At 43.2% G+C, this 26,734-nt stretch overlaps 1 protein-coding gene across 1 annotated transcript in view; it reads left to right on the top strand.

The window, feature by feature from the left end:
- The window catches only part of lrmda (leucine rich melanocyte differentiation associated), a 213,524-nt gene that overhangs the window by 132,359 nt on the left and 54,431 nt on the right, over window positions 1-26,734 (top strand). The window contains exons 3-5 of the mRNA XM_028989785.1: window positions 4,928-5,054; window positions 6,282-6,421; window positions 9,220-9,346. Coding sequence (XP_028845618.1) covers window positions 4,928-5,054; window positions 6,282-6,421; window positions 9,220-9,346 — 394 coding nt within the window. The remainder of the gene's footprint in view (window positions 1-4,927; window positions 5,055-6,281; window positions 6,422-9,219; window positions 9,347-26,734) is intronic.

Consider the following 26,734-nt stretch of genomic DNA (forward strand, 5'->3'; position numbering starts at 1 on the left):
ATATTACAGAAATAATACCACAAGTGTTTCGATTCAGAACAATATGGTAATATGTTTTAATTGAGTTTCCAAATTAACCAACCATTATTGGGTTCATTGTCATGTTTGATGATAGCTCAGCTTACCCAGGTTCAAAGCCCACTTACTAGCATTGTGTCCCTGAGCATGACACTTAACCCTGAGTCTCTCCAGGGGGGGGGACTGTCCCTGTAACTACTGTAAGTCATTCTGAATAAGGGCGTCTGATGAATGATTGAATTACATCATTTATTTAATTTCATCCTAGGAAACACACTGGATTTGGTGTTTTCATATGTATTTCTTTCATTCATATTCTTCAATGCCTCATACCTAATGAGTCCCTAATCCCACTGCCATACAAGACGTTTATTAAATCTGGTCAGAATACATGCTTTGCTACGTTTCCCCTCTCTCCTGTTCATTACATGCTCTTATCTTGGCAGACAGTCTCTACTGCGAGGCAGCCGGTCTGTTACACGCATCTGAGACCTGCTGCTCCTCCAGCATTGGACAATTCATCACACATTTATCATTTATCTTCTGCCCCCTGAACAGTGTGTCAGTTTGCCTGTCATTCCCAAGCCTCCTCTGTCTCCCAGAGATGAAAACTTTCTCTCCACCCTGGGGACGCCTTTGATATGACACTTCCTGCTAAGACTTCATAGTCGGGCCTTGGGGTGGGGGTATTAGTTTTTTTTTTTGGGTGGTGAAACACAATACCACCTTATTTTATGTATACATGAAATATTGTGTGGGTGCAGAGGGGAAATGTCTCATCTTCTTCATACGCTGAGTGTGAGATGTTTGTGTTAACCCTCTCCAGTGCCATGCTGCTTAATGACGGCCCTGAGTCATGTTTTGACTTGAAGTTTAAATGAGTTGGCGGCCCAGTCATGTGCTTTCACATGGGCCCAGAACCGTGGCCTGATATGGCTGCACTTGGACCTCTGTTCCCACAATTGGTCACAGACACACAGGCGGGCCGCTGGGGCGGAGGATATGAAAAAGAGGAATATCAAAGGCCCATCTGAAACATGACTGTCAGCTCCGACACAGTGGGGATTCAAAGAGCTGCTGGAGAAATTAGGGATCGGCGGGGAGAGCGTGAGAGGGGCCTTGTAGCGCCGGAGCGAGCGAAGAGGAGTTGAATGGCACCGGCAGAGGTGAAACGTATCAAAGCCATGCAGCTAATGAATAGGAAGGGCCCCGCTGAATGGGAGAAATGTAAGGATGCTGATAATGCACACGCAGATAGTCAGTAATTGCACATGAGCAGGATCTAAAGTTTCAGATTCTCTCGAATGCGTCCCCTCTACATGGGAACCTCTTGTTTTGCGATTTGGTGCTATTGGATAATAAAAGAGGCCTTTCAGGGCCTAAGTAAGAGCATGTGATGCCCTTTCGTACATAAAGGACCTACTCAAAAAAATGAAGAGCACAGATCCTGTCTTCTAGCCTTTGTGCCATCTCTCTCTCTCTCTCTCTCTCTCTCTGTCTGTATGCATTCCTACCACTCAGCCGCAGCGGGCATGTGACCCAGAGAGTCAGCCGCAGAAACCACCCATTGCTGACATTTCGACCAATAATCACAGACCCCCCCCCCCCATCCGCTCCTTGATGTCAGCAGCAGTTTATCAATCAGCGCATCCGCATTATTATTTGTCCATCGATCCATCCGTCTCTGTCAGCCCGCCTCCGTGTCAGTGTCAGTGCTCCTGCTCTCCTGGTTACGTTTCTTTTGAGGACGCCTGCATAGTGATTTGTTTTTACAGGCCTACGCGCTGGGGCAGAAGACCTGACAGAATTGAGCCGGTGATTAATGTAGCGTTTACGGTGTTGGCGGTGGCTGTAAGTGCAGAAGGTGACCATTGTTTGAAGGCACCTCAATTTGCTGACCCCCAGGCTTTTTGTCTCGCGCTAATTACAGATGCCTTTCTTCAATATTGCTATACAGACAGTATTGAAAATGGATGAGCTTTGTGTTTAATTGCACATGTGTTATTCTGCTTGGTGAATGAGTAAGTGATGGTATTGGCTGGAGAACTAAAGGACCACCTGACATGAAGTGGAGTGTTTAAAAAAAAAAGTCATTTGCCGGTATATCAGAATCAATCACAAATATCCAAGCTCATACCAAACTATAAATTAATGGAAATCTAGCTAATCTGAAGTACACGATGATATAGTTACTGTTATAAAAGTATGTGATCACCACTGGTTAAACCATAAAAATATCAGTTTCTTAATTGTTTGGATAGCAAACTGACTGGTAATATAGAGGAGTGAATGCCTGTTCCATTCTGTCAATGCAGCTTTTGTGAATTTGTCACAAAAAACTTCGTAAAAACACTTTTCTACTTGCACTACTTGATACAAAAGTAAGTTGTTTGTACTGTCGGATATCTCTAGTGATTAGTAAGCGATTGGCGCTTTATGAAAATGGTGTAAAAATTAATTGTACTGGACAAACTGTAGGGGGAGCTAGGGAGCAAACAATTAAATTGCTACATAAGTACAATAAATTGACCACAAATACTGTGTCCAGTTTGTTTACGTAGAATAACATTATAGACATAGTCTCCACTTAATATTAGAATAACGGGACGAGTGAACACTGTTCTTTCATGGTTCTCTTGGCACGCTGACATAACTGAATGGAGTGCAATTCTCTGCAAGCAAGGATCATGAAATATGATATCTGTGCCAGTGAGTTTTGATGATAATTATCTTAACAAGAAGTGGGTTTATTGGTCTGGCTTATTAAATCTACCCCCGCCCCCCTAGCCCCCTCCTTCGTCTCACCATGGATCAGACAGACCTCAACGCATTGTGATGTTCTGTCATTGTGGTGCGAGCTTGAAGACTTCTCTTGAAAATTTGCAGGTTGCTCCAGGTCCCCCGTGGGGAGAACAGTGTTGGTCAGGTGGTTTGGAACCTCTACAAGCTTCTAAATGTGCTGATGTTTTTTTTTTGTTGTTTTGTGTGCTGCCTGAGGTGCAAAGACACACGCACAGAGCTTAATTTTGCCCATTGGCATTTCTGCAGGAAGTATTTTTTGACACTCATTACAGCGCAGCGTATGAGAATAACGGGCCCAGATTCTGCCGTTGAACTCGAGCGGCGCCAGGCTGTTATCGCTCGCCTTCCGTACGCCGCGCCGAGTGCGCCTCGGTCTCTCTCGCTTGGCTGTGAATTTAGCTGATTAAATCACAGAGTGCACGCAGCGGCGGCGACACGAAAACAACAATTAATAAGCCCCCCCTCCGAGCAGCGCAGGCCGCTTTTAGCTAAGCAGCTAATAAATGGCCACGGCAGACAGGTGGAATGCAGCAGCGATGCTGTTGTATGTGGCGCCGGTGGTGTTGGGCGGGGTGTGCAAGGTGAAATTTTTAAGCCGGGGCCAGGGGGTGTTTTGAAAAGGCGTGTCGCTCTCTCCGAGCCTCTTCACGCTCTGCCATTTCACTTCACGTCCTGCCCGTTCGGCCTGTGGCCTCGGTTGCTGGTTCTTTGTGGAGCACGCGCAGATTGTCCTGATGAGAGTGCTGGATTTACGTGACACAGCCCGAGATTCTCTGTGCAGAATTACATTTACAGCATTTAGCAGACGCCCTTATCTAGAGCAACTTACAATCAGTAGTTACAGGGACAGTCCCCCCCTGGAGCAACTTAGGGTTAAGTGTCTTGCTCAGGGACACAATGGCAGTAAGTGGGATTTCTGGTTCGTAGGCGAGTGTGTTACCAACTAGGTTACTACCACCCTATTATGAATAATGACGTTCCAGGCCTGCCTGGAAATGTGTTGAATCCACTCGAATTTCAACTAAGAAGGCAAAGTCCAAATCATTTATATATTCATTTATTCGTTAATGTATTCATTTATTTCTTCATTACATATTTGTCCGTCTATCTGTCTGTCTGTCTCCCTAAAATCGGTTTTCACATATTATTTTATGTATTTTTTATATAAATATATGTTGTAATTTCAGGCCATTTCTCTGCCATTGTCTTTTTAATTTATTTATATAATATTATTTTTATTAGATTTAGTTTTTACTTTGTATGTCTGTTTTGCTACATGATATAAAAATGAGGTTTAGGTCATTCCTATTATTTTTTTTTTTTTATCAATACAGACCTAAATGTCAATTAACTCACGGCGGACACATGAATGTTGTAGGTTGGCGGCCTCTGCCATTTGTGAGGATTAGGAGCCACGCACCCCGGCTTTGTGCGCGTCCTACAGCTTGAACTTTGGAAGGCCCCCGACATTATACCGAACACCACCCTCAATCATGTTCAGTGGGGGAGGGGTCACAGCATCTGAAAGCTTCACAGAGGGAGGGAGGAAGCGGGAGGGGTCAGGGAAGCAGAATAAATAAATAATCCTGACCCCTTTACACTTTGGTTAAAAAGTGCTGTTTTTATCACATCATAAAGTAACAGCTTAGAAAAGTTCATATCCATTGCATTTGTAAAGCGCGTTACACTTCCTGCCCTGAAAATGATGGATGACAAGTTAAATTTGTGTCCAGGGAGTGAAGGTGAGCTGTGACAGAGTTATTTATCTTGGGAATGGAGGGTTAGGGTCAGGCAAAGCTGGGTGCCTGAAGGCACAAGACATTGACAGATTCATCCCGCGCTCCTGCATTTCTGAAGCCTTTTGTTTTGAATCCTGGCTACTCACAAGTGACCCTCATCCTTCATCCTGCCAGGTTGGGAAGGATGCCGCGCCATGCCAGGGGATCTCACAGACTCTAATTCTTGTCATTCACCCAGGCCTGACAGCGCCGAACCCCAAACCATTCCAGCCGCTGAATAGAAGCAGGCTGAAATATTTATTTCTCCACATAATGGCCTCCCCCAGATTTAGTGCTATATCATTTTTCCTGTTGCCTTATCATTGTAGGTCACTGGCGGGGCTGAAAGACTTCAGTGAGCTGGAAGAGTTGATTGTGGACAACAATCTCCTCGGAAATGACCTCGGGTTGCCCAGGTTACCACACCTCCATACCCTAACACTCAATAAGAACCAAATATCCTTTCAGACAGAGCCTACTGGTGCCTTTTATATTCCAAGTGCAGTGGCAATGAATGAAGAAAAATAGCCAAATAGAAAGGAGGGTAAGTACTGCACCACACCACCTCACATCCCTCACTGCCATGATGCTGTTTAGGGTCCTGTTTAAACCAAATGTACTTATTTAATATCTATAACAGCCTAAACATATCTGTACGGATCCCTGTGTTGACGTGGATGGTTTTTGTGCCGTGGTGACCTCTAGTGGGGGAGATTCTAACACCCAGTCTGCTGCAGTCCCAGAGTCCACTATGAGGCTTGTTTCAGATTGTATGAAATGTCTGTCCACATAAATAAAAAATATATATAATCTAACAACATTTAGCATACATCTCACTGTAAGAATGACAGTGTTTTCCTTGTAGGAATATGTGTCTGTCTTGATCTGGGTGTGTTGCTGGTGACTAGCGATCCAGTGAGAATTGCAGGATCGGGGAGTAACGGAGTTGCTGCCCGCCATGGTGCTTTGATCAGTAAGGTGGGGGAGACCAGAGTTTAAGAGCGAGTTTAACATTGTCTCACACTTCCCTGCTCCCCCCCCCATCCATTCTTCTGCATGGTAATGGTGCATTAAACAACGGGCCTCCTTCAAGAGCGCGTCAGACTCCCAAAAAGCCCGGTTTCTGTCGAGGAGTGGTCGGCACATGCTAATGGGCCAATTATTTACACCCAGTAGTGGTGTGGTGCCATTTTCAAATCGAGTGCGGTTGTATTTTGACACGCCGGGGCTCGATTTTCCAATGAAGCGAATGTATCGGTGATGTGCACGCTCGAGAAAGTGCCTGTTTTGTTTCTTGAAAAAAAAAAGACAAAAAAAAAGGAAAAAGTTTCCGTGGTTCTGGGAATTGCTGACTGTTTTCACCACAGGGCATCCATCATTATGTCAATGTTTTTAATGCGCTGCACCAAGACACCTAGGCAATGAAGGAAAGAAACAAGGGCTAAGAAAGCAGCCAAATTCTCTGTGCATATGCCAGATTCCCTGCCTTAGATTTAGCCCCTAGTGTACCCGGCACACAATAGCTCCTGGCTTGCCTGTGAGGCCGGTGGTAAATTTGAGGATGTCGTGTGGGTTTTTTTTTTTTTTTTTTTTTTTTTGTCGGAGGCACAGGAAGAAGCTAGGTGATAAATGCTAATGTCATTAACAATTTTTTTGGGTCCTTAACCCTCGACCTTTTGACACATCACTGATATCGAGGCTCTGCTGGAACATCTGAGGGAAGTGACGCCCTCGCTGCAGTACCTGAGCTTGCTGGGAAATGAGGCCTGCCCCAACCAGCTGGTGAGCCTGGACAAAGATGACGATGACTACCAAAGATACAGGCGAGTGTCACATTCCCCCGTAATCAGTAAATATAGCCTCTAAACTCTTTTATTTATTGTGAGTATTATGAGTAATGATGCTTTGGGAAACGAAGTATGAAGCTACAGAATCGTGCGTTTGATTCCCTTTCCAAACCCTTGTGTCATTGAGCAGAGAGTTAATCTTGTGTGAAGCCTAATACTGAATGTACAGTGATCAGAAACCAACAAAACCACCAGCCTAATCATTTCAGCCACAACTTTAACTCCATTTTGGGGGTCCATCCATGTTTACTAGACTGTATGTGCGACCTATCCTTTCATTCCTTCTACAGCTTTGTGCATCATCATGAATCACACGTATTTAAAAATATTTATAGCTGCGCTCCATTTAAAAGGTGTGTCTGTGCGCGTCTCTCTGACTTGCGAAGAGCAGAAATCGATTTCATGAGTGACTTGTGATCACCACAGAGGAATGTAGCTCGCTGCCGCAGTCCAAGAGGAAACGATGCATAAACGATCAGGGCCGCCGCTTACCGGCGAGTTTTTCAACACGCTACGCGGCCGAGTGCGGGAAAGAAAACCTCCTTTTGTCTTTCTCGGCCGTAAGTGCAGGGCTCTCTGGCCATGTGTGCGGTATTAATCATTTACTCTACAGACGACTCCCCGACTCGCAGCACCTCCCACGCTTCACTTAGTCCTGAGAAAGGGCATTCTCCTCCTGATTGACAGCGTCTGTGGATTTGTGATGTAATATTCATAATGTGTCACGCGGTAATACATCAACTGGAGCACGATGCAGATTTCATGTCTGACAAGGTTAGGCAGCGTGTAGGTCACGGCAGGACCAGCCTTGGGCAACGAAGAGCCCAGAGTGCCGGCCTTGCGCCCGGGGGCGGCCCGTGAAATATCACCCACCTCCCTCCTCCTCTCTCCTCCGTTTTCAATTAGCCAAATGAAATGGAAAAGCATAAATGCGCATGGCCGTATTTCAGCACGGCTCCCGGCGCCCATTCATCATTGTTTACTTGTGTGGGCTCGAGTTACAGAAATACGGCCCGAGCCGGGGAGGCGCTGTCACCTGTCTCCAGTGAAGGATGGACGTCCTCCCTGCGCCGAATGCAACCCGGCACTCCACCCGCTGCTTCTCAGTGCTCGTGTTGTTCAGACACTCCACTCCGCCGCCGTTATCTGGCCTGAAATCTGTGTCTGTGGAGGGGGAAGAAAAAGTGCACAGTTTGACAGGCACTTTCCAGCCCCTACTGGAACAGCAGTAACAAAAGTGCGCTCACGCTTAGCATAAAAGACAGAATAACCATATTAGAACATCCTCAGATGATAGTTTTAATGCTTAGTAAAATGCCTTATCATAACTGACCTTATGGGTGATTAAAGATCTTTATTAGTGTATATTTTGGACTGTGAATTGTTTGAAAGGTTATTATAATTTTTTTAATGCACTTTCAATAACTTCTGGACTCGATCCCCCCAGAATCTGGCACAATTTTTTTTACTTTACTTTCACTTTACACATTTGCACACCTTCACCCTACCTGTTACCCATATTTTATGTTAAAAACATAAAAGTGTAATATTTGGTTATGTTTGCAAAATTTGTAATATTGAGGTATATAGCAGTCGCAGTATGACTGTGTATGTGACAAATAAAATTTTAATTTTGAATTTTGAATCAACCTCCACCGCAACAGAAGAAACAAATTGTGTGCAAAGTGTGCATATGCATAAAATAGATGACAATAATGGAACATCTTTGGATAGTATTTTGTAAATGTATTCATTTATCTTGTTGATTGTAGGTTAATGTGTCGGATAATGTGTTACTATGCCCAGTTTGACAGGTGGTTTCCAACCTCTTCTGGAACAGCTGTAACAAAAATTCCCATATGCATAAAACAGAAGGAAATACAATAATAATGGAATGTCTGTATTTATTATTTATTTTATGTATTATAACTATTGTTTTATATTATTAATATTCTATTACAATGACAAAGTAGGATACATTGTCCATTTAAATGCCAAAAACTTTATTGGTCTAGTGTTGAATGTTTAGTGTGTTTGTGCTGTTCGGGCATTTCCTAAAAGGCACCAGTTCACCACCCCATCATTTGTGATGCGCTGGCGATGAAAGGCGCGGCTTCGTAACTTCACCATCCTTGTCACCCTCCCCGGTTTGTCACCTTGCCCGCGTGAGAGCAGCGCACGGATCCGTGAGGCCGCCCGTCTCTTCGCACTCACCGCCCATCCGTGGTCTGAAGTTCGGCCCGGCGCGCTGCCTCCTCTGTTCCAGCCCGGGCCCGCGAACACAATCTGTTGTCGTCTCCTCATTCCCACTATTATCTACTGTCATTTGTAACCCCCTCTGAATGAAAGATAGCAGCTCACTGAAAGCCTGGGGGTAAAAAAGTAAGAAAGATGGCTGTGATGTTGCCAAAATGACAAGCCTGTCAAATAAGGTCTGTTTTGTCTGCTTGCATGTTGGACTTATTTTTATCTTCTTTGAAGGTGATTACCTATGAGCAGATATTTTACGTTGTTAATGTTTTTTGTGCCGTAAACAAGTTTTCACTTTTAATATCCGTTCATAAGCTTCTTTGTGACAAATTGTGTGACAAATTGAAATCACTGTTATTTGAATAAAATAGCTGCATTTTTATTCAAGTTTCAAATAAATAGTGTAACACGTAGTGTAATATTTAATATTGTGGCTTTGATCATTGCTGCGACTTTATTGTCACCCAATAAGCTGCTTGTCTCCATCATTGAATTTTTTTTTTTGCTTCTCATGATTTCTTCAGGTACTTTGTGCTGCACAAGATGCCGCACCTGAAGTTCCTGGACTCCAGGAAAGTCACCAGAATAGAACAGGCGGAAGCTGACGCTCGGGGGGCATTTATGAAGGTGGTCAAGCCCAAGGTTGATGCGGTAAGTTTTCATTTACATTTGAACCAAAAAAATGTGCTCGTTCCATTTAGTTCCTAATACTGAGGCAAATTAGATGTGAGTGAGGTACACAGCAACCTGGTTAGTTTACACTGCGGTTTTAGTCTGTTTTAAATGGGATTGCAAGACTTCATGTAGACAGCACCATCATTGAGTAAAATGAATATAAGACCACTGCATGTGTGTCGAAATTAGATGTTCAGTTTTTTGGTTAATGACTGATGCCTGTCATTACATTTTTTTTTTGCCCCCTCAGGGAAACGCACGTATGAGAAAGATGTATGCGCTTTCTTAACCACTATATAGGTCAGCTAGTCATGCTACCCCCTTTTCTTTAGTAAGTAAATGATTTGTGTGACCCTCACGTCGTTTGTGTATCTGCAAATGTCGAATTGTCAGAAGTGGCGGCCGCCTCCCTTTTTTGCCTTTACTGTGCTCCATGGCCCGGCAGGGGCGGGTTTCTTTAATGACCACGTCCTGACCTCATTCCGTATGCATGAGCCCAGATCAAAGTCGACGGCGCCTGTCCGCGTGGGCTTGTGTCGCCGAGCGTGACAGCTGTCCGGATCGGGGCGACAGCTCACGTACACGGCGGTCACAATCGCTTAATTATCCCTCGCTGTCGCAATTATCCCTCTCTCCTCTGTTTTCTTCAAAACACGCCGAGTCTTAAGAAGGGGGATGGTGGCCATTTAAATTGGCTCCACTCATTCCACTCCAGGGTATTTACATGGACTGCAAAGATTTTATTTCATGTAATTGTGGAGTCATAAAATATTTACTGTGTGGATCGTTTGGGTGCTCTGCCCCAAGCCCTTGGACTGGGTTTGAGGATGTAAATATGGATGTGGGGAACAAAAAGCTTGTGTGACAGGGCCTGTAGATTTTTGTGGGCTCTAACCCTAGTAAATCCGGTGAATTGGTAAGATTTGACACCTACATAATGCCCAGTTGACAGGAGAATTACGGAAAAAATTAAGCTCATCGGCGTTGACTTACCACTGCGTCGTTATATGTGAACACTGTGGTTCTGGATAGGATGTGATACGCACACAAACGCACAAGTAGATTAAAACAATTGTCCTTTTGAGCTGTCACTATTCACACCCTCACCTCTGTAGGCAGGAAGTCAGCCTCACTCCTGTGTCCCGCACCCATGCCCGTCCGCGCAGCTGTCATGCCAACGTTTCCGTAATGTTTGTTTTGAGTCAGATGAGACGTGATGTGGCAGCCATAACAAGCTCTGCGGGGCATGCGTTCTCTCTCTCACTAATTGCCTTCATCATCGTCGCCGATTGTCTGCTGACCAATAGTGCAGGTCACCAATTAACAAGCTCCGCCGACGGACCCCATGCCGAACGAGAACGGCGGGAGGACGCCGGCGTAATTAATTCTATGTGTTTGCTTTTATGTTCTGTCCAGTGGGGACTCTCACTTAGACAACAGTCGATAATTAGCGATGTCGCTTTTCTAGAGTAATCCTGCCATTGAATGATTGTGGAAATAAAATTATAAAAGTTTATAAAAGAAGAAACATTAAATTAGACATTTTTATAGAGTAACCAGCACTAAGGAACTTACTTTTTTTTTATCATTCCATAATAATAAAGGTCTTGATAAACATTTAAAGGTCCCCTAACATGAACATTTTCCGATTTTATATCGGTCTTAGTGTCCCCTATTACTGTATCTGATGTCATCACACAATGTGGCTAGATTTGTGTAGCTTTAAATGCAAATGAAGATGAGAGAGGCGGGACGAGGAGGAGAGCAGCTTATAGAAGGGAGGGGGCTTTCGCGGAAATGACATAATCAACACCATTCACCAACCACAATGTTTGCCGCTGACCGGAAGTTTTTTCCAGAGTCTCGTGTGACGGAACTAAAATTATAACATCTTTGCTCATTTTTTTATCCAATCACCAAGCAACTGCAATGCTTCACACGTTTGGAAGCCATGGCGGTCGGTGGAGCTACTTTTTTAGGGGAGGGGTGCGAAAAGCTTAGGAGGTACCCTTTTACCCATCTTATGCTGCTTTATGACGACATAAGGGGACAAATTCAAGATCCGACCATCTGAGCTGCCGCTCTCTGAATGGCTAAAGCACATTTTATACATATCGCCATTTCTAGCCACTGCAGGACCATAGACAGGCTAGGGGAACTAGTATTAATGTGAAATAATCTCACAAAGTTCAACTTTCATTATTGGGGACCTTTAAATTCTAACGTTATAGAACTAAATACAGTATGTTTAGGAGAATGTTAACATCTTTTATGTGTTTCAAATCTTCACAATTTACAAAAAAAGTACTACAAAGCAAGCTATACTTGCTTTATTGTAGATTATTGTAGATATTGTATATTAGGCTATACTACAGTATGTGCCCTATATAGCGCAATATTGATATTTTTTTACTGTATTTCCCAGCTTTACTTAGTGATTTAAGAACAATTAAAACTTTGTGGAATCTGTTGCAGGATTAATATTAAGCATATATTAGTAGTATAAGCACACATCTCTTTTGTCATACAGAATAACATTTATGTTTATAACTTTTGCTTCACTATGACTGATCTTGGCCCAGTAATGCTTGTCTTGTGGATTATTTATCATCATTCGGTGCAGGTCACGGGGTGGCCTTCCTGTCCTGTATTCAGCAGGGTCATTTAGGAGGAGGGCACTTTCCATCGCATCCCCGGCTGAACCTCTGAAACCTCTTCCCGTCACACAAAAAACACTGTGTGGCCACAGTTCAAGCTGCTCTCCGAATGTGATTTTACAGCATTGCATTGGATTTTTTTTGTGGTCCATATGGTTTTGATGAAACTGCCATGTGCTTTAATGCTGTGTAAATACCATAACATCTTTCAGCTCTTCCAAGCCTGTTAAATTGCATCCAGTCCTCCTGAATTAAAATTTCAAAAATGAAGATCTGAACGCATGCCCTTCTGTTTCTATGTCCTTTCGGAATTTATAATTGCTGTCCTTAGTCAGGAACGATATTTGTCAGGAAAATATTTTAAGAGACAAATCTGCTAACAACCAATGGCATACTCGCATTTGAAACTGTTCTCAAAGTCATTAAGACCCGAATTCTTTGGCCAATTTCCGCTTTAAGACTCAGATGGTGACTTGCGAAACCTCTGAGTTTGACCATCTGAAAACCCTCCTCCGGTGCTTCATTGATTTTCCTCCCTGCATGCACCAGCAGGCCTGGAACTATATATTAATGTAAGTGGTGCAAAATGAGCTGTCTGCCGGCCGCTGTTTTTTCGGCTGCGGCGAGGGCTGATGTGACGCTGAGGAAGGTCGTTTCCCAGGCTGTTGTTAAGAGGACAGCGTAATTGGGCCTTGTTTTTATTGGATTTCTTGAGTGGCGAAGGAAAGCGATTTGACCATCGGACAAAAAAGAGGGATATAAACAGGTATCTGCAGTAAACAAGGGAATTTTAAAACAGAAAAAGAAAATGGGTTTAATTTTTTTCGCCCCCCCCCCTACAAACCCCTTTCGCCCCAAGGAAAATGGAAGAGCCTTAAGTGGTATTTTGGGGGAAATTGGGTGTGCAGGAATGCCATAATGCGATAATTCTTTTCGTGGACTCAGAGGTCATGGAACGTGATGGCGTTAAACCACAGAGTAGGCAGGCAGCATTCTTGGAAAAATGCATGCGATGTGGAGTGGGCTAGTTACTTAACTCCCCCTGGGGGGACAGGGTACGAGGGGGTGCCAGAACCCATCTTAACGTTGTTAAAAACCTTTAGTCTGTCCGACCGTGTCTATCCAAACAGTCCGACAGCGCTTTGGCAACTTGTACAAACGCGTTTTGTCACGCATCAACCACTCAGAAAGGGCTGGGGGTTCTGACCGCATGAATCTTATCCTGGCATCGGCATCTTAGCAGCACTTCTGTTTTTATAATAGCGAGGTGAGGTAACCCCATCAGCGCCCTCGCTGGAGAACGTTTGGTAGCAGCAGCGCGGGGTATAATCGTTGGCGAAACGTCGCTTGGATTATCCTTGGACGCCGGGCGGAGTGCGTTGATTCTTCTGGTTGTGATACACGGTTTCTCCCACATCCTCCCGCGCGTAATGAGAAGCAGGCGGCGCCGGCCCGCGTGGCCTCAGCCAACCCCGAGGGCCAATCGGCTTCAGTCGCGCACAGAGGCCCCGCTGCTGTAATTGATGGTGGCAGAGCCAGGAAAGTTATGAAGCGGAGTTACTCTGCTCTTTTCGTAACGTTAATCTGCTTTTCAGCAGGCCTGTCTGCATCCAGGGTCAGATGAGTTTTCTTTTTCTCCTGTTATAATGTCGTTTCGTTTTTTTTTTTTTTCACATTTCCTCAGGTCCAGTAGAAGTGACACTGACAACAGTTTGGACAGTCCCCCTCCTGTCTACTGCTTCTAGTGCTCGTTGCTGCATTCATCTCTTTGCTGGAGAATTATGAGTTCCCCAAAGCATTGGAAATAATAAACAGCAAGCAGTATCGCTCTCCGCAAAAGTGCCTTCAGTATGTTTGCTGAATCATTTCACAGGATAAATCTTTCCTCAGAGACATAAAAATACCACTCTTGACGGGAAATTCCACTGAACCAGATTGGTTGGAATAAAAAAAAAAAAAGTTTAAAAATGTTTATCCTAGATTTGCTGTATTGTCTCTGCTGCATGACAAAAGCAATATTTCAAACAAGGCCCATGTCAGTGTGGATTAATTGAGGGCAGAATTATGAATCTGACTGATTGGATCTGATTGTCATTAACTTTTGGCAACTTTTGGTAAGAGGGTTGTTGCACGTGGGTGGCTTCAGTTCCCGAGTTGTCCTTGTACATAAAGAAGAGCAAAAGTAAGGCAGTCAATCAAAATGAAAAATATCAGTAAGTTCTGCGCCAACCGCAGTGAAATATTAAGGTCCAAAGTTCCTCACATGCTGATAAAACTGCAGGAACACGCTTCTCCCTCACACAGATGTTTGCCCGAGGCACACAATCCTTTGTTATTCCCCCTGAACCTGGTTAAGGGCGTATCTCTGTCTCTTAAGCACTTAGTTGTCCAGTGCTTGGACTGAGGCTGGGAAGCGATGTTGTATGTGAGCAGGTCACAGCGAGGGCATTGTTGTAAAAAAAAATAGAAGAAAAAAACCTGCAATTACAGGGAGTGAGTCATTGCATCCACATAAATCACATGACATTGCACATCATAAACAGACTGTAAAACTTTAAAGCACATTTAATTGTAAGTAGTAGCTGGGGGATTGATTTATTAGCTTGTTCAAAGCGGGCAGATATGGGAGTTTGACCTCAGTGGCACGTCACTCTCGGTGCATATAATGCAGATGTTTGGGAATATTTTTAGATGGGGAGCCGGGCTCATGGTCATTGCTTTGCAGAAATGTTGAGATGTTTCTGGTTAAAATGCCTTTCCGATGTTAGGACTTTGCCTAAATATCCGATCGAAATCAAATCACTTTTTATTGTCACATCACGTGACACCAATATACCAGAACACAGAACAGTACACATTTTGTGCTAGACCTCTCAAAGCAGAGCCATTACACCTCTGCCACTCTGATTCATATTCAAATATTTTTTAGATTTACACAAACCCTATTCAGGGTTTATTTCAGCCCAAAATGTAAAATGTTTATGTATTAAAACGGCAGAGGTTCAGTTGGTTCTGTAGCCCCTTTCAGAATAATATTCATTAATTACTGTTATTTATAGAATGGGAGTACAATTTCTCATTATGATTTATTATTGTATTAAGAAAGTGTCACAGATTAAGTAAAAAAAAAATTTCATTTCATGATAGAAACCAAAACGTGAGTGGTGCTAGGTTGTCCCGGACAGGCGCCGGGTTGGTTGTCTCACCAATCACAGCCGCTTAACTTGTGTTAAAACACTTATTAAATTATGTTTTTACAATTACAGACCACATGCAAGCGGGTCCCAGGGCTTTTGGTCCTTACAGTTTAATTACGGTTTAACGTTACTGCTTCCCTCTGATGATTGGAAGATGTTGCCAGGCTAATGAAGCACAGATGGCTTGTTTGTGAAGTCCTCTGTGTCTGCATGCTGCTCGGGAGGATGCCAAAGTTTGGGTTCGCAAGGAGCCAGATCATTAAGCCTGTTTAAAGTAATCCTACATCAAGATTGATCAGATAATGTTAATCGCATTTCTTTAATTTATGCCCAGGCAAATCTGCCAGTACTTCTAATAACAAATTTGTGGCTCTCAATTAGCATTTCATCTCACAGAGGGAGAGAGTCTCCTGTGAGGACTGGTGAAATACTATTTAATTGCGCCTTGAATGATTATACATATTGTGTTGATAATTTGTTCCTGTTAATTTAACTATGTTAAGTGCCTTTAAGTGGCAGGAATCTCACCCAGATCTTATTTTGTCCAAAGTGCCCCAATTATACTGAAGTTCAAATAGAAGTTCACAAAAACATAGTGCTCTGTTTTCAACGCATGGGGAGTGTTCACTGAGGACAGAAATGTAGAAATGGGTCGCACGGTGGCGTGGCAGTCAGCGATGTGGCCTCACACCTCCAAGGTTATGAGTTTGAATCCCGACTCAGACCGTATTTTATATGCTATGTGTGTATTTTAGATGCTCTCCCCATGTTGTCCCGTGTTTTCCTCCGTGTTCTCCGGTTTCATCCTGCAGTCCAAAGGCATGTACACCCGGTAGATTTGTGAGTCTGTCAGTGAACAATGTGGGTTCTAGGATGGGCTCCGGCAGCCACAACCCAGAGGAAGAGGAAATAGTGGTTTGGGGCAGTGGTGGCCTAGCGGTTAAGGAAGCGGCCCTGTAGTCAGAGGGTTCGAATCCCGTGCCGCCAAGGTACCACTGAGGTGCCACTGAGCAAAGTACCGTCCCCACACACTGCTCCCCAGGCGCCTGTCATGGCTGCCCACTGCTCACTCAGGGTGATGGTTAAAAGCAGAAGACACATTTCATTGTGTCACCATGTGCTGTCCTGCAGTGTTTCAAAATGATAATCACTTCATTTTCACTTTCATAAGTGATTTAGGATAGTGAGTGAGAGAAATGCAGAGATAGGGAGGAATCTGAAAGAGGTAGTTATCTGTAATGATCTGGAGAACAGGAACTAACTGCCCACCCACCTTATTTGTTATTGTGTAATTATTTCTGACACCCAGAAGGATGAACTTTAATGATGTTTTCATGAATACATTTTAAAATGTGAGTAGCCTGTAGGCATCAGAGTTCTCACTCACTGTACTACCTCCTTCTGGACTGTTGCAACCCATTCCTGTTAATATGTCACATGCCCATCTTCTCCCTTCCTCCTTATGGGGTATATCAGCAGACATCACAAATGTGATTTACATTTACAGTTATACCATTTATCAGACGCCCTTATCCAGAGCGACTTATAATCAGTAGTTACAGGGACAGTCCCCCCCTGGAGCAGCTTAGGGTTAAGTGTCTTGCTCAGGGACATAGTGGTAGTAAGTGGGATTTGAACCTGGGTCTTCTGGTTCATAGGCGAGTGTGTTACCCACTAGGCTACTACCACCCTGATTTCTGTTACAGTCCTCTCAAGGTGTGACATCTGTCTTTATAGCACAGGGTAAGTACAGCCCTAAGTGTCACAGTAAGGAACTAGGTACTATGAGCCACCTCTGTTAAAATATCAGATGGTTTGAAATCTCTATATAGAAATACCTGCTCAGTCACTTTATATCGGAGCTATTAATGTGTCAGGAATGGGGAATGCTTGAGGTAACCATCTGTGTCTGAAAATGAGTTAAAATGGGAAGATGTTCACCGTAAAAAAACATTTAAATAACCATTAATCTGCATTTGTCTGCATCAGAATGCTACATAACACGCAGCCAGGAGCTAGCAGGCAGGATTACAGGGACAGTCTGCAGTAACAGGAACTCTATCAGCTCCAAAGAGCTGTTGACTCGTTGAAATCGAGCAGATTGCCAAATGAAAGTCGCCCCATTCAAGTTAGTGCTTACACAAGGCCTCTTTGTGTTTTTCAAAGCTTGTCAGACATGTCAAGCTCGGTAAGGAGGAGGGAAAAAAAGTATATTGTTTCCAGCACTTGGATTCCTTTCCTTGTGACATCTGCCACTCTGTAAAGATGATAAATTCCTGCCTCATTAGCCAGGGGTGTGGGATTACGGGCTGACAAGACATTAATCACTCGGCTCTGTGGCAGGCATTGCTCGCAATAGGCATTGTTAACAAAACTTTTCTAATATGTCACTCTCTCCCTGTGACGGCTTGTAATCAATCATCGTGATTGACAGGGCTGATAGATTACACTATTTATACTTTGTTTAATGAAAGATAGCGTTTCCACCTACTGTCATTCCTGAGACGATGATAGGCCGACGTCAGATGGGAGCACACGAACATGAAGGAAGGGGAAAGGGGGGGAGAGAAGGGAAGTCAAAAGACCTTGGAGAGCCATTGAGAACTTTACGCAGAAGACACTCTGCTACCTGGTGGGTGCCTATTGTTGGTGGGGGTGACATTGTTGAGGTATAAGGTAGCCTTGTGGCCGACATTTGCTTTTGTCATCTCTGTCACTGTCACCAACAGTTCATGTTCAGCAGTGAAAAGCTGGGCTTTGTCTCCATTTTTGTATTCTGTTTCTCTGACCTCATTGTCAGGTTTGAAGCTTTTGTGATGAAGTTTGCTCATGTGAAAAGAGCCAGCTGAGCCGAACATCATATACTGTACCTTTATTGTGCATGAGTTTACCCTATACCTACCCTTTTCTAATCAGCTGGGCAATACCCGATATCATTTACGTAGTTTTGTTGTCTGAAGAAATTTACTTGTACGGATTGACCCAAAGTAATGAGCAGGGATTAAAAATTAAACTTTTTTTTATTTCAGTTTGTCCAGAACAAAAACTGATAAAATTGATTTATATCGCAGTGACTTATTAACAAATAAATCATTTCCAGGTTGTTGTTTTGTTATTTATCATCAATATGATATTTGAAAATTTATTTATTGGAACACTAAGTAACCTTGTTTTTCCCCAAAACAAAATACGCTGTTCTGTTCACAGTAAACTTGTGAATATCAGAAAATGAGAAAAAAGTTCTGATCTGATAAATGAAGGCAATTTTCAGAAGATGGACATTTCAGAAGATGGTAGCATACATGAATGTTTTTCTCTGTTTTTTGAATATGGAATAAAGCGTATGACTGCCCGAACTGCACCATCTCTAGGTTCAGTAGAGCGCTGAGGAAATTAGAACGGCGAGGCCGTGTATATGAGAGACAGGTAATTCAGCCTTATTGGTGGCTGCACACATAGCAAGCAGGGCTCCAATCCCTGACCTGACACTGCTTTGTGTACAGTGCCGAAGTTAGTGACATGCTCAATAGATCCTGTCAGCCGCTGGATTGAATTCTCTGCCCACTGTCTCTCTGCCCGGGAACATGTTGGTCAATTATTTCTGAAGCTGTCAACACCGTAAGACACTGTTATTTAGCTGTGTGTTAACTTTTTGTCATTAAGACACCGTTTGGACAGTGAGCGTTGTGCCAGTGTGCCGTGCATTTCGATTCCTTCTAAAATAAGAACTGAAACGTTCGACCACGCACTTCCTTTCATGTCAACAGCCGTCAACAAGGGCACGCAAGTGTCCTAATCTTCAGCTGTTAATAAAGCATTATTGTCAGGGGTGTAAGTTGGTGAGTTGAGTACAGAAAGGATGCAATGAAAAATGAGTAACAAAGAGGATTTAATTTAAGTGTGTGGCTGGAAACTATGGAAGGTCCCTCTCACCAGCATGTTGTGTGTCACACTGTCTCTGCTGGTTTGTTTTCTTCACATTGTGCACCTTGTTTCATCTTTTCCCCAGGTAGAAGACCATGCATTTGACATTGCTCCATGGTCTATGTTTCTGATACTCATACACTCTTGTTTTTTTAGCGGCACACTATGGTCAGCATGGACACTCCGACAGGTCTCTTCTTACTCAGCTGTGATGCGCTGACAACTTTCTGCCATGTGTTTCAGTGTTTCCGCAGTTTGTACCCCATTAGATTTTTTTTGTGGGATCAGTTAAAAAAGCAATAGGTGATTGGACCCTATGACCCTGTTTGGTTTTTCTTTGACCACTTTAACCTCTGCTCATCAGGAAGACCCTGCTGCTTGGAGATGCTCTGACCCAGTCGAAGTCTTTCAGATCCTCAGCTGACTTTTCACTTGATGCTTAATTCCATCCACACCTTGCCAAGTGCCGTTGTAACCAGATGGTTTTAATGTTGTGGCTGTTCAGTTTATATTAATATGTTTATTCATATTCACCTTAACATTGCAATTAAGATAATTCTATGCCTTCAAAATGTGATATTTATGCTTATTGACCAATTTAAATACCCAAACTTTAGGTGTTTTATGGCACTTTTTTGTGGATTTGATCAAATTGAATCATGAATTTTGCTAACCGTTACCCCTACCCCCCATTTTCAAACATGATCTGAATCTCATCGAAATGGCTACTCCCTTGCCCTTTTATTGTACAACATAACCTAAACTTATGTTTACGTTATGTGCGAACAGGACGGCCTTACAACACACTATTAAAAAGTCAACAACACTTAGACAAAATATATATGTCTCCTTCTATTTTCATTACCCGGATCCATTAGTCAATTAATATTTCAACATTTATTTGACAGGGATTGACCGAGGCGCAGTGGCGGCGTGACAACTTTGACTTTTATTTGAGCCCAGTCGATTGGCCATTAACAGCGCTCGTAGTAAATAAATAGGCTGTGCGGCTCTCTGGGGAGAGGTGGCGATTGAGTCTGTCTGTGGGAGTAGTTACGAGTCCCGGGCAGGTGGAATGGACGAGGATGAGGGGTTTAAACTTTAATCTCCCCGGGAGAGAAAAAAAAAAAGAAGAGTTTAAGCTTTTTGCCCCGAATGATTAATGGGGAACCTGATCGAATGAAGCCGCATCAACGCGCAGGACATGATTAGCGTCTGACAGCAACTGTAACAACATCTCGCTGTTTCTGTTTTCCTTTTCTCCCTCTCGCTCCCTCGCTTTTTTTCTCCCGTTCAACAAGTCAGCCTGTTCCATAATTAATGTCCCCAAGGGCTGAGCGTAGGTCAGCTGGGGGGTGGAATGTGTCGACGCAGGTAGACCTGACACCTTTGGGCTCAGCGGGCGGGGCGCAGTGGGGCGGGGTTTCGTTCGGAGTGACTGAGCGAACCATTCCACGCTCTCTGTTTGACTTTTCCACCTGAGAGCCAAAATGCCCAGCTTCCACGGGGATTAACCACTCCAGAGTGCTGCATTAAAGGTTTATGTTGTCAGGGGCTTCATGCTGTGACTGACACCCTGGAAGCCATGTTTCTTTATGACCTTCCCTCACACTCGCGGCGCCGGCGCCTTGATCACGAATGTTCAGTGCTGTTGTGGTATTATGTTGTGCCATTTAAATTCAATTAGGGACATAATACTTTATGTGTGCTTTGTTGTGAAGGCTATAAAGCCCTCACTCCTGTCTTGGCAGTAGCATGATCCTTGAATCAGACGTGAAGCTTGCTCTCAGTTACAGATGAGAACCTTATTTTATTTTTTCTGCTCTTAAGAGCAGCTCTGGTTCTTGGCTCAGCTCGCTCTGTTTGAGACCAAACTCATTATTTGCATGGTGCTGCTCTCAGTTCTCAAAGGGCCAGCAGTACTCCACTTCTTGGGAGGACTGTTCTCCAGGGCTCTGTATGGAGGAGAAGGTTAGAACCTCCCGGGGCTCCACAGGATTCTGGCCTCATGCTGAACTCTGTGTCCTCAGGGGTCACACACAGGTCATGGGGTCAAACGCCGTGGCACATTCTTCCCACTGTCCACAGTGATGGAGCAAGCCGAGCCTCAGATCCCACAACCAGGCCCCAAAATAGGTGCTTCTGATGTACTGATATCAGAGGAGTGTCTGTCATTGTCACATTGGCCTAAATAGAAGATCTAATCATTTAACAGTCTAACAGTAAGTGCACCAAGCAAGTGCAGAAGCAACAAACTCTAAATTAGAGAATTGGACATTAAGTGCAGATTAAATGAATAGAAGTATGGAATGAGCTACATGCTGTATGAGGTTTGTATGTGACAAAATCATGACATATTCAGATTAGACTTTTTACGAGGCAGCATTTAGAATACAGTATAGTAGAATATATCTGCTGTGAAATTTCAAATGTGAATGACAGTAAATACAAATTAATACCGTGTCATTTTTTTTTGTGAATTAGACACACAGGATATGCCTTGCCATGTGTTGTAATTGGTTATGGATAGTGCAGATATGGATAAGTCAGCAATAAGTAATATTAATGTAGATATTTTATTCATGTAAAGTGTTACTGACAAATTCACCACCCAGATGTATTTTTTACAAAAATGTACTTTTTCTTAAAGTATTTGGAATACATTTCATTTTATGCTCTGTAATGGAATGCTCATTCTCTTATTATGCATAACCAACTGCTGAATTCAACCCCCTTTTTTGCCTTTTGGAACCCAACGTTAGACGAGCCATAAACACACACACACATACATACACATACACATACACAACACCTACAGGTAAGTCTGAGTCGCAAATCCAACTGGTGCACCTGACTTTGGGGCTACAGAAAGAAAGTATAGAACCCAGAGGAAACCCACACCAATACAGAGAGCATGCATTCTCCACACACACAAAGCCAAATTCTTAAAACTCATGACCTTGGAGTGTGTTACCAGCTATGCTACAACCACATAGGTTCACTGACTGAATCTAAAGGTTCCTTAACTCCTTAACTTTTGTCATATGACTTTGGTTGCATGGCAGCATGAATGCAGAACCGGGTGACACGTTTTCCATTTGCTGCTTTCCTCAACCCTGATTCCCTGTTTTAGTTATGTGAGCAGTGCTGGTAGCAGCCTAGTGGGTAACACGCTCGCCTATAAACCAGTAGACCCAGGATCAAACCCCACTTACTACCATTGTGTCCCTGAGCAAGACACTTAACCCTAAGTTGCTCCAGGGGGGGGACTGTCCATGTAACTACTGATTGTAAGTCGCCCTGGATAAGGGCGTCTGATAAATGCCGTAAATGTAAATCCATCAACCTCCGTGGGGCTTGCAGTGTACCCTGAACACGCTCGCAAAGAGGCTCACCCACCACTTTGCGTCATCTTGCGATTTGATTTCACGTCTCCTCCGACGTTCGCTCTTTCACCGCGTCACACCACAGCCCCATGACAGATTTTGTAAATGGTAAACCTGTGCTGCCCTGTGTTTTCAGTCTTTTATGGAATTTTCAGCCCATTAATAAATAAACAAAGCAATATGTTGTTTAGTTGATAGACAAACCTCCAGTTCACTTGGCTTTTGTGTGGCGTTTTCTATTCTCAATAGAGGCCAGATAACTTTTTTTCCCTACTTGGGTGGGGAAAACAGGGATTCTCTGGAGGGTGTGGAGAGAAAAAGACAGACAGAGTCTAGTTACTAAAACAGGTCAACTCAGGGCTGGATAATCCTCCCCCTCTTTTCACACATACACCCTCTCACTATCTACACAGGTGTTTGTGGAGGTTGGGTTCCTTTACTCACAGCATCCAGACATTTAGATCAGCTAGACGCAGCCTTTTTCCAAGATCTCCTGCCAGCCAGAGCTGAAATGCAAACTGACAAGTCTGACCTGGAACACAATAAGCCCTTTCTGGAACCTACTCTTTCTCTCACAGTGAATAAGAGTTACAAATGTAACCTAGAGCTCTGACATCTCATAAAATATTATACCCAGATCACCTGATATTTGGGCAAAGAACAGTAGGCAGATGGCAGCACAATGGACACCGCATCCACGGGTGTGTGTGCCAACTGGCAGGATCAATCAGCAGACTTGTTTAAGGTAATGGGAGAAGAGAGATGGCCAGCGACGGCTCAGACTTCCTTCACACCTCAGCCCCAAAGCGCCAGGCTTCGTCCATCCTTTCTGTGCTGTAAAGCAATACCTGGCAATAACTGGTACCAGCTACATTTTCATCCTGTCATAACTCATCTCATCTGAAGCATCTAGATGCCGGGGCCTGCCAGGGCGGGTCCTCTCGGTAGAAACTGTGCGGTTTTAGTCTAAATGCTTCAAAATTGTTTAACAAGACATTATGCAACAACAACAACAACAACAAATATCACAGCACAATACAGTAATAAGGTATGGTAATGCAGCCAGAAATGTTCTGGGTTCAAAATCCTTCAAATGGAAGGAAGCTCCTTCCATGAAAATGCTGGCTTCTTCATAACAGTCATTGGTATGGACTAGTCTGGTAGTTTTTTTATTTTATTTTAAATTCCACAATATTTGTTGTGAAACTAACCTTGTTAACTGCCATGTACAAATTAAACTCTTTGGACAATTCTCAGATCTTCTGGTTTATATTGACCAGCAGGTTTTTATTCAGATGTTTGTACTGATAAAATATTTTGTGTGTTTCAAATGTCAGTCTTTTCATTGGTGCTTTATGACCTCAAATCCACACATTATTAGTTTTTTTCTGTTTACACCAGCTTTTTGTAGGCCATTCCTGGGATTTCATGTCATTCCATGATGACACCTGTCTCTCATGTTGGGTTGCTGTGTGCTCTGAAGTGTTTTAATGCACACACTGTGTGTGAGTGTGTGTGTGTGTGTGTGTGTCAGTGCTGAGCAGGCTGTTTGTTTTGGGGGCTGTGTTTGGAAAGGAGCATCCTGCGGCTGCAGGCCCAAGACAGTCTTTGTGCTCATCACACAGAACATGACAGGCCTGCCTCTCTTTGGTGTTGAAATGAGTGCTTTCTGCATCCCTGTGGGGGAAGCTAAGTAAAAATGGCTGCCTCTCCCTCCGCCCTTTTCCCTTGAACTACACATCTGAGACCAAATCAATACTGTGTGGATTAATGCTTTATACAAGGTCCAGGCTTTTTTATACGAGCACAGCACATGAAATCTGAATTCTAGTATCAGATAACACCATTGCTACCATTGGACAGTCATAGAAAAGCAATTTTGTGCATGGCTTTTGTTGACATTGCAATGGTTTAATACTACGTTCCATGTCACATTTCTGGGGTACTTGTGGGGTACTTAGCCAGAGCATTAAAACCACCCAACTTATATGTAGGTTCTGTACGTGCCACTATAGAAGATCCAGTGTATGAACTCGTATTTCTGGAGTAAGGCCAGTAAGATATTTATTTCCACAATTAAGCATTGTCAAGATCATTAGACCCTACAGCATTTGTTCAGCCGATATAACCACTGTGTTCCTGGCATAAAGCTCTTCTAAACTGGATTCGATTTGGTAAATGTCTTATCGTCAACAGACAGTTTTATTCTCATACACTTCCAACTGAATACATCTGCTGTTGTTTAGGACGGCCAAGCTGCTTTGTTCACTCATCATTCATGTGTAACACAATAATAAAGATGCAGTCTACAACAATCTTCTTCATATTTTTTATGTCTCGTTACTGCTTTAATAGACTTTTCTCTGGAATATTGTGATTAATACAACATATTTAGGCTTTCAGGACTATGCTCTTTGAAAGGAATTGTATTATGCTATTATTCATTATGGTATACATTTGCTGAATTGCTGAAGTGTCACTGACATGAAATACTGATATATACCATATAAAATGAGTTTTATACACTGTATTGATTGTTTAGAAATATGCAAGTCTCTGTAGATATCTGGGAGATGCTGAAGTGTGTCATCAAATATGTAAAAAAAATCCGGAAAATCCTATAATACCCCACACAAATGAAGGCTCCTGAGGTGATAATTAACAATGGAATAATTTTAACAGTCTAAACATGTCTCACGATGAATTTTGATATCACCAAGTTGACGCTGATGATATTAGTTCAAATGGGATCTTATGGGCACCTTGTAATTATGTTGTTATTGAGAGAGGCATGTGGTAATTATGATAATTCTGTGGGTGGTGATGAGACTGACAGTGCAACTCATGCCACAGACTACATGCACTTTTAATGAGTGAACGTACAGCCATTTATTTCAGACTTACATGTTTGACACGAGGCCACGCGGTGTCTGACATGAAGACAATGAAAGAACACGTTCAAATTAAGAGCCATGTTGTTAAAATGACACATGATATCTTTTTTTACAGCTGTTTGACGTATGTGTTGTGCTCAGTGACCTTCTGATTTCACAGTTTGTCAGGGTGTCTTGTTTATCTTCAAATAAACATCTTCAGCTTCATTAAAGGCTTAGCATACTTTTGGATTCCGTGATGAGATTCTCACCTTTCCAAGACGTACAGTAGCTTGTTTGTGTTTTTCCTTTTGGAAAGGGATTAAATGCAAAATGTTTTTCGCTTCACTTCTGTTTACTGTGATCCTTGCCCCCTTTCTAGTCGTTCTAACTTGTTAGAATAAAATGGAAGAACTGTGTGTACTTGTAAAATACTTCATCATCCAGAACAAAGACTCTTCTCTTTCTGCCAGTAAAGCAGATCCAGTGTATGACTTCCACCATAAGATGTATCATGGTTCTGCCTCTGCTTCATAATGCAGTTCTGTTACTTGCATGTCAATTATAGGCGTAATGTAGGTGGTGGACACTGGTCAACCAGGGTACACTGACCGGTCTGCAGCTATACAGCATTAAGGTTTTTCAGAACCAGAGACTTCACTCTCATAGACCATGACTCTGTCACCAGATCACTGGGGTGACCTTCTCTCCGCCAATTTTGTTATGTACTAAGCAGAGTGTATAAAAACCCACGACAAGACTGAGATGACTCAGTCTTGCGATATGGTCCGTACTTCATCTTTTAGAACTGACTGCTGTCTTGCTGTCTGTTACATCCCTCGTCTTGACCGTTTTCAATGTCAGGTTTCAGACATTTATTTCATTAATGGAGGTATAATGCATGGTTTTGTGTGGGTCAGCAGATGGACAGAGAGTGGGTGGTGAGATGCCAGAGATGCAACACCCCTGGATCACTAACAGCTGAGTACACATAAATATGTGAAAACTACATGGCACTTCTCTAACAGCTACCCAATCAAAATGTTTATCATTTCATATTATACTCAGGCCACACGGTGGTGCAACAGTTAGCCTCACACTGCCAAGGTTGTGGATTCTTCAGTTTCATCCCACCAACCAAAAGCATGCACTAATCTATATTAGTATGAATCTATAGCTGTCCATAAGTGTGAGTTTGGGAGTGAATGGTCCAGCCCTGTGTGAGTCCCCGCCCTGTGCTTAATGTCCTGGGATGGGATATGGCAATGAGTGAGTAAGTACTTACGACATTATGTCACAGTTAAGTGCACAGTTTATGTCAATTCAG

The sequence above is a fragment of the Denticeps clupeoides genome, chromosome 8 (assembly GCF_900700375.1).
Source record: "Denticeps clupeoides chromosome 8, fDenClu1.1, whole genome shotgun sequence".
Classification (NCBI taxonomy): domain Eukaryota; kingdom Metazoa; phylum Chordata; class Actinopteri; order Clupeiformes; family Denticipitidae; genus Denticeps; species Denticeps clupeoides.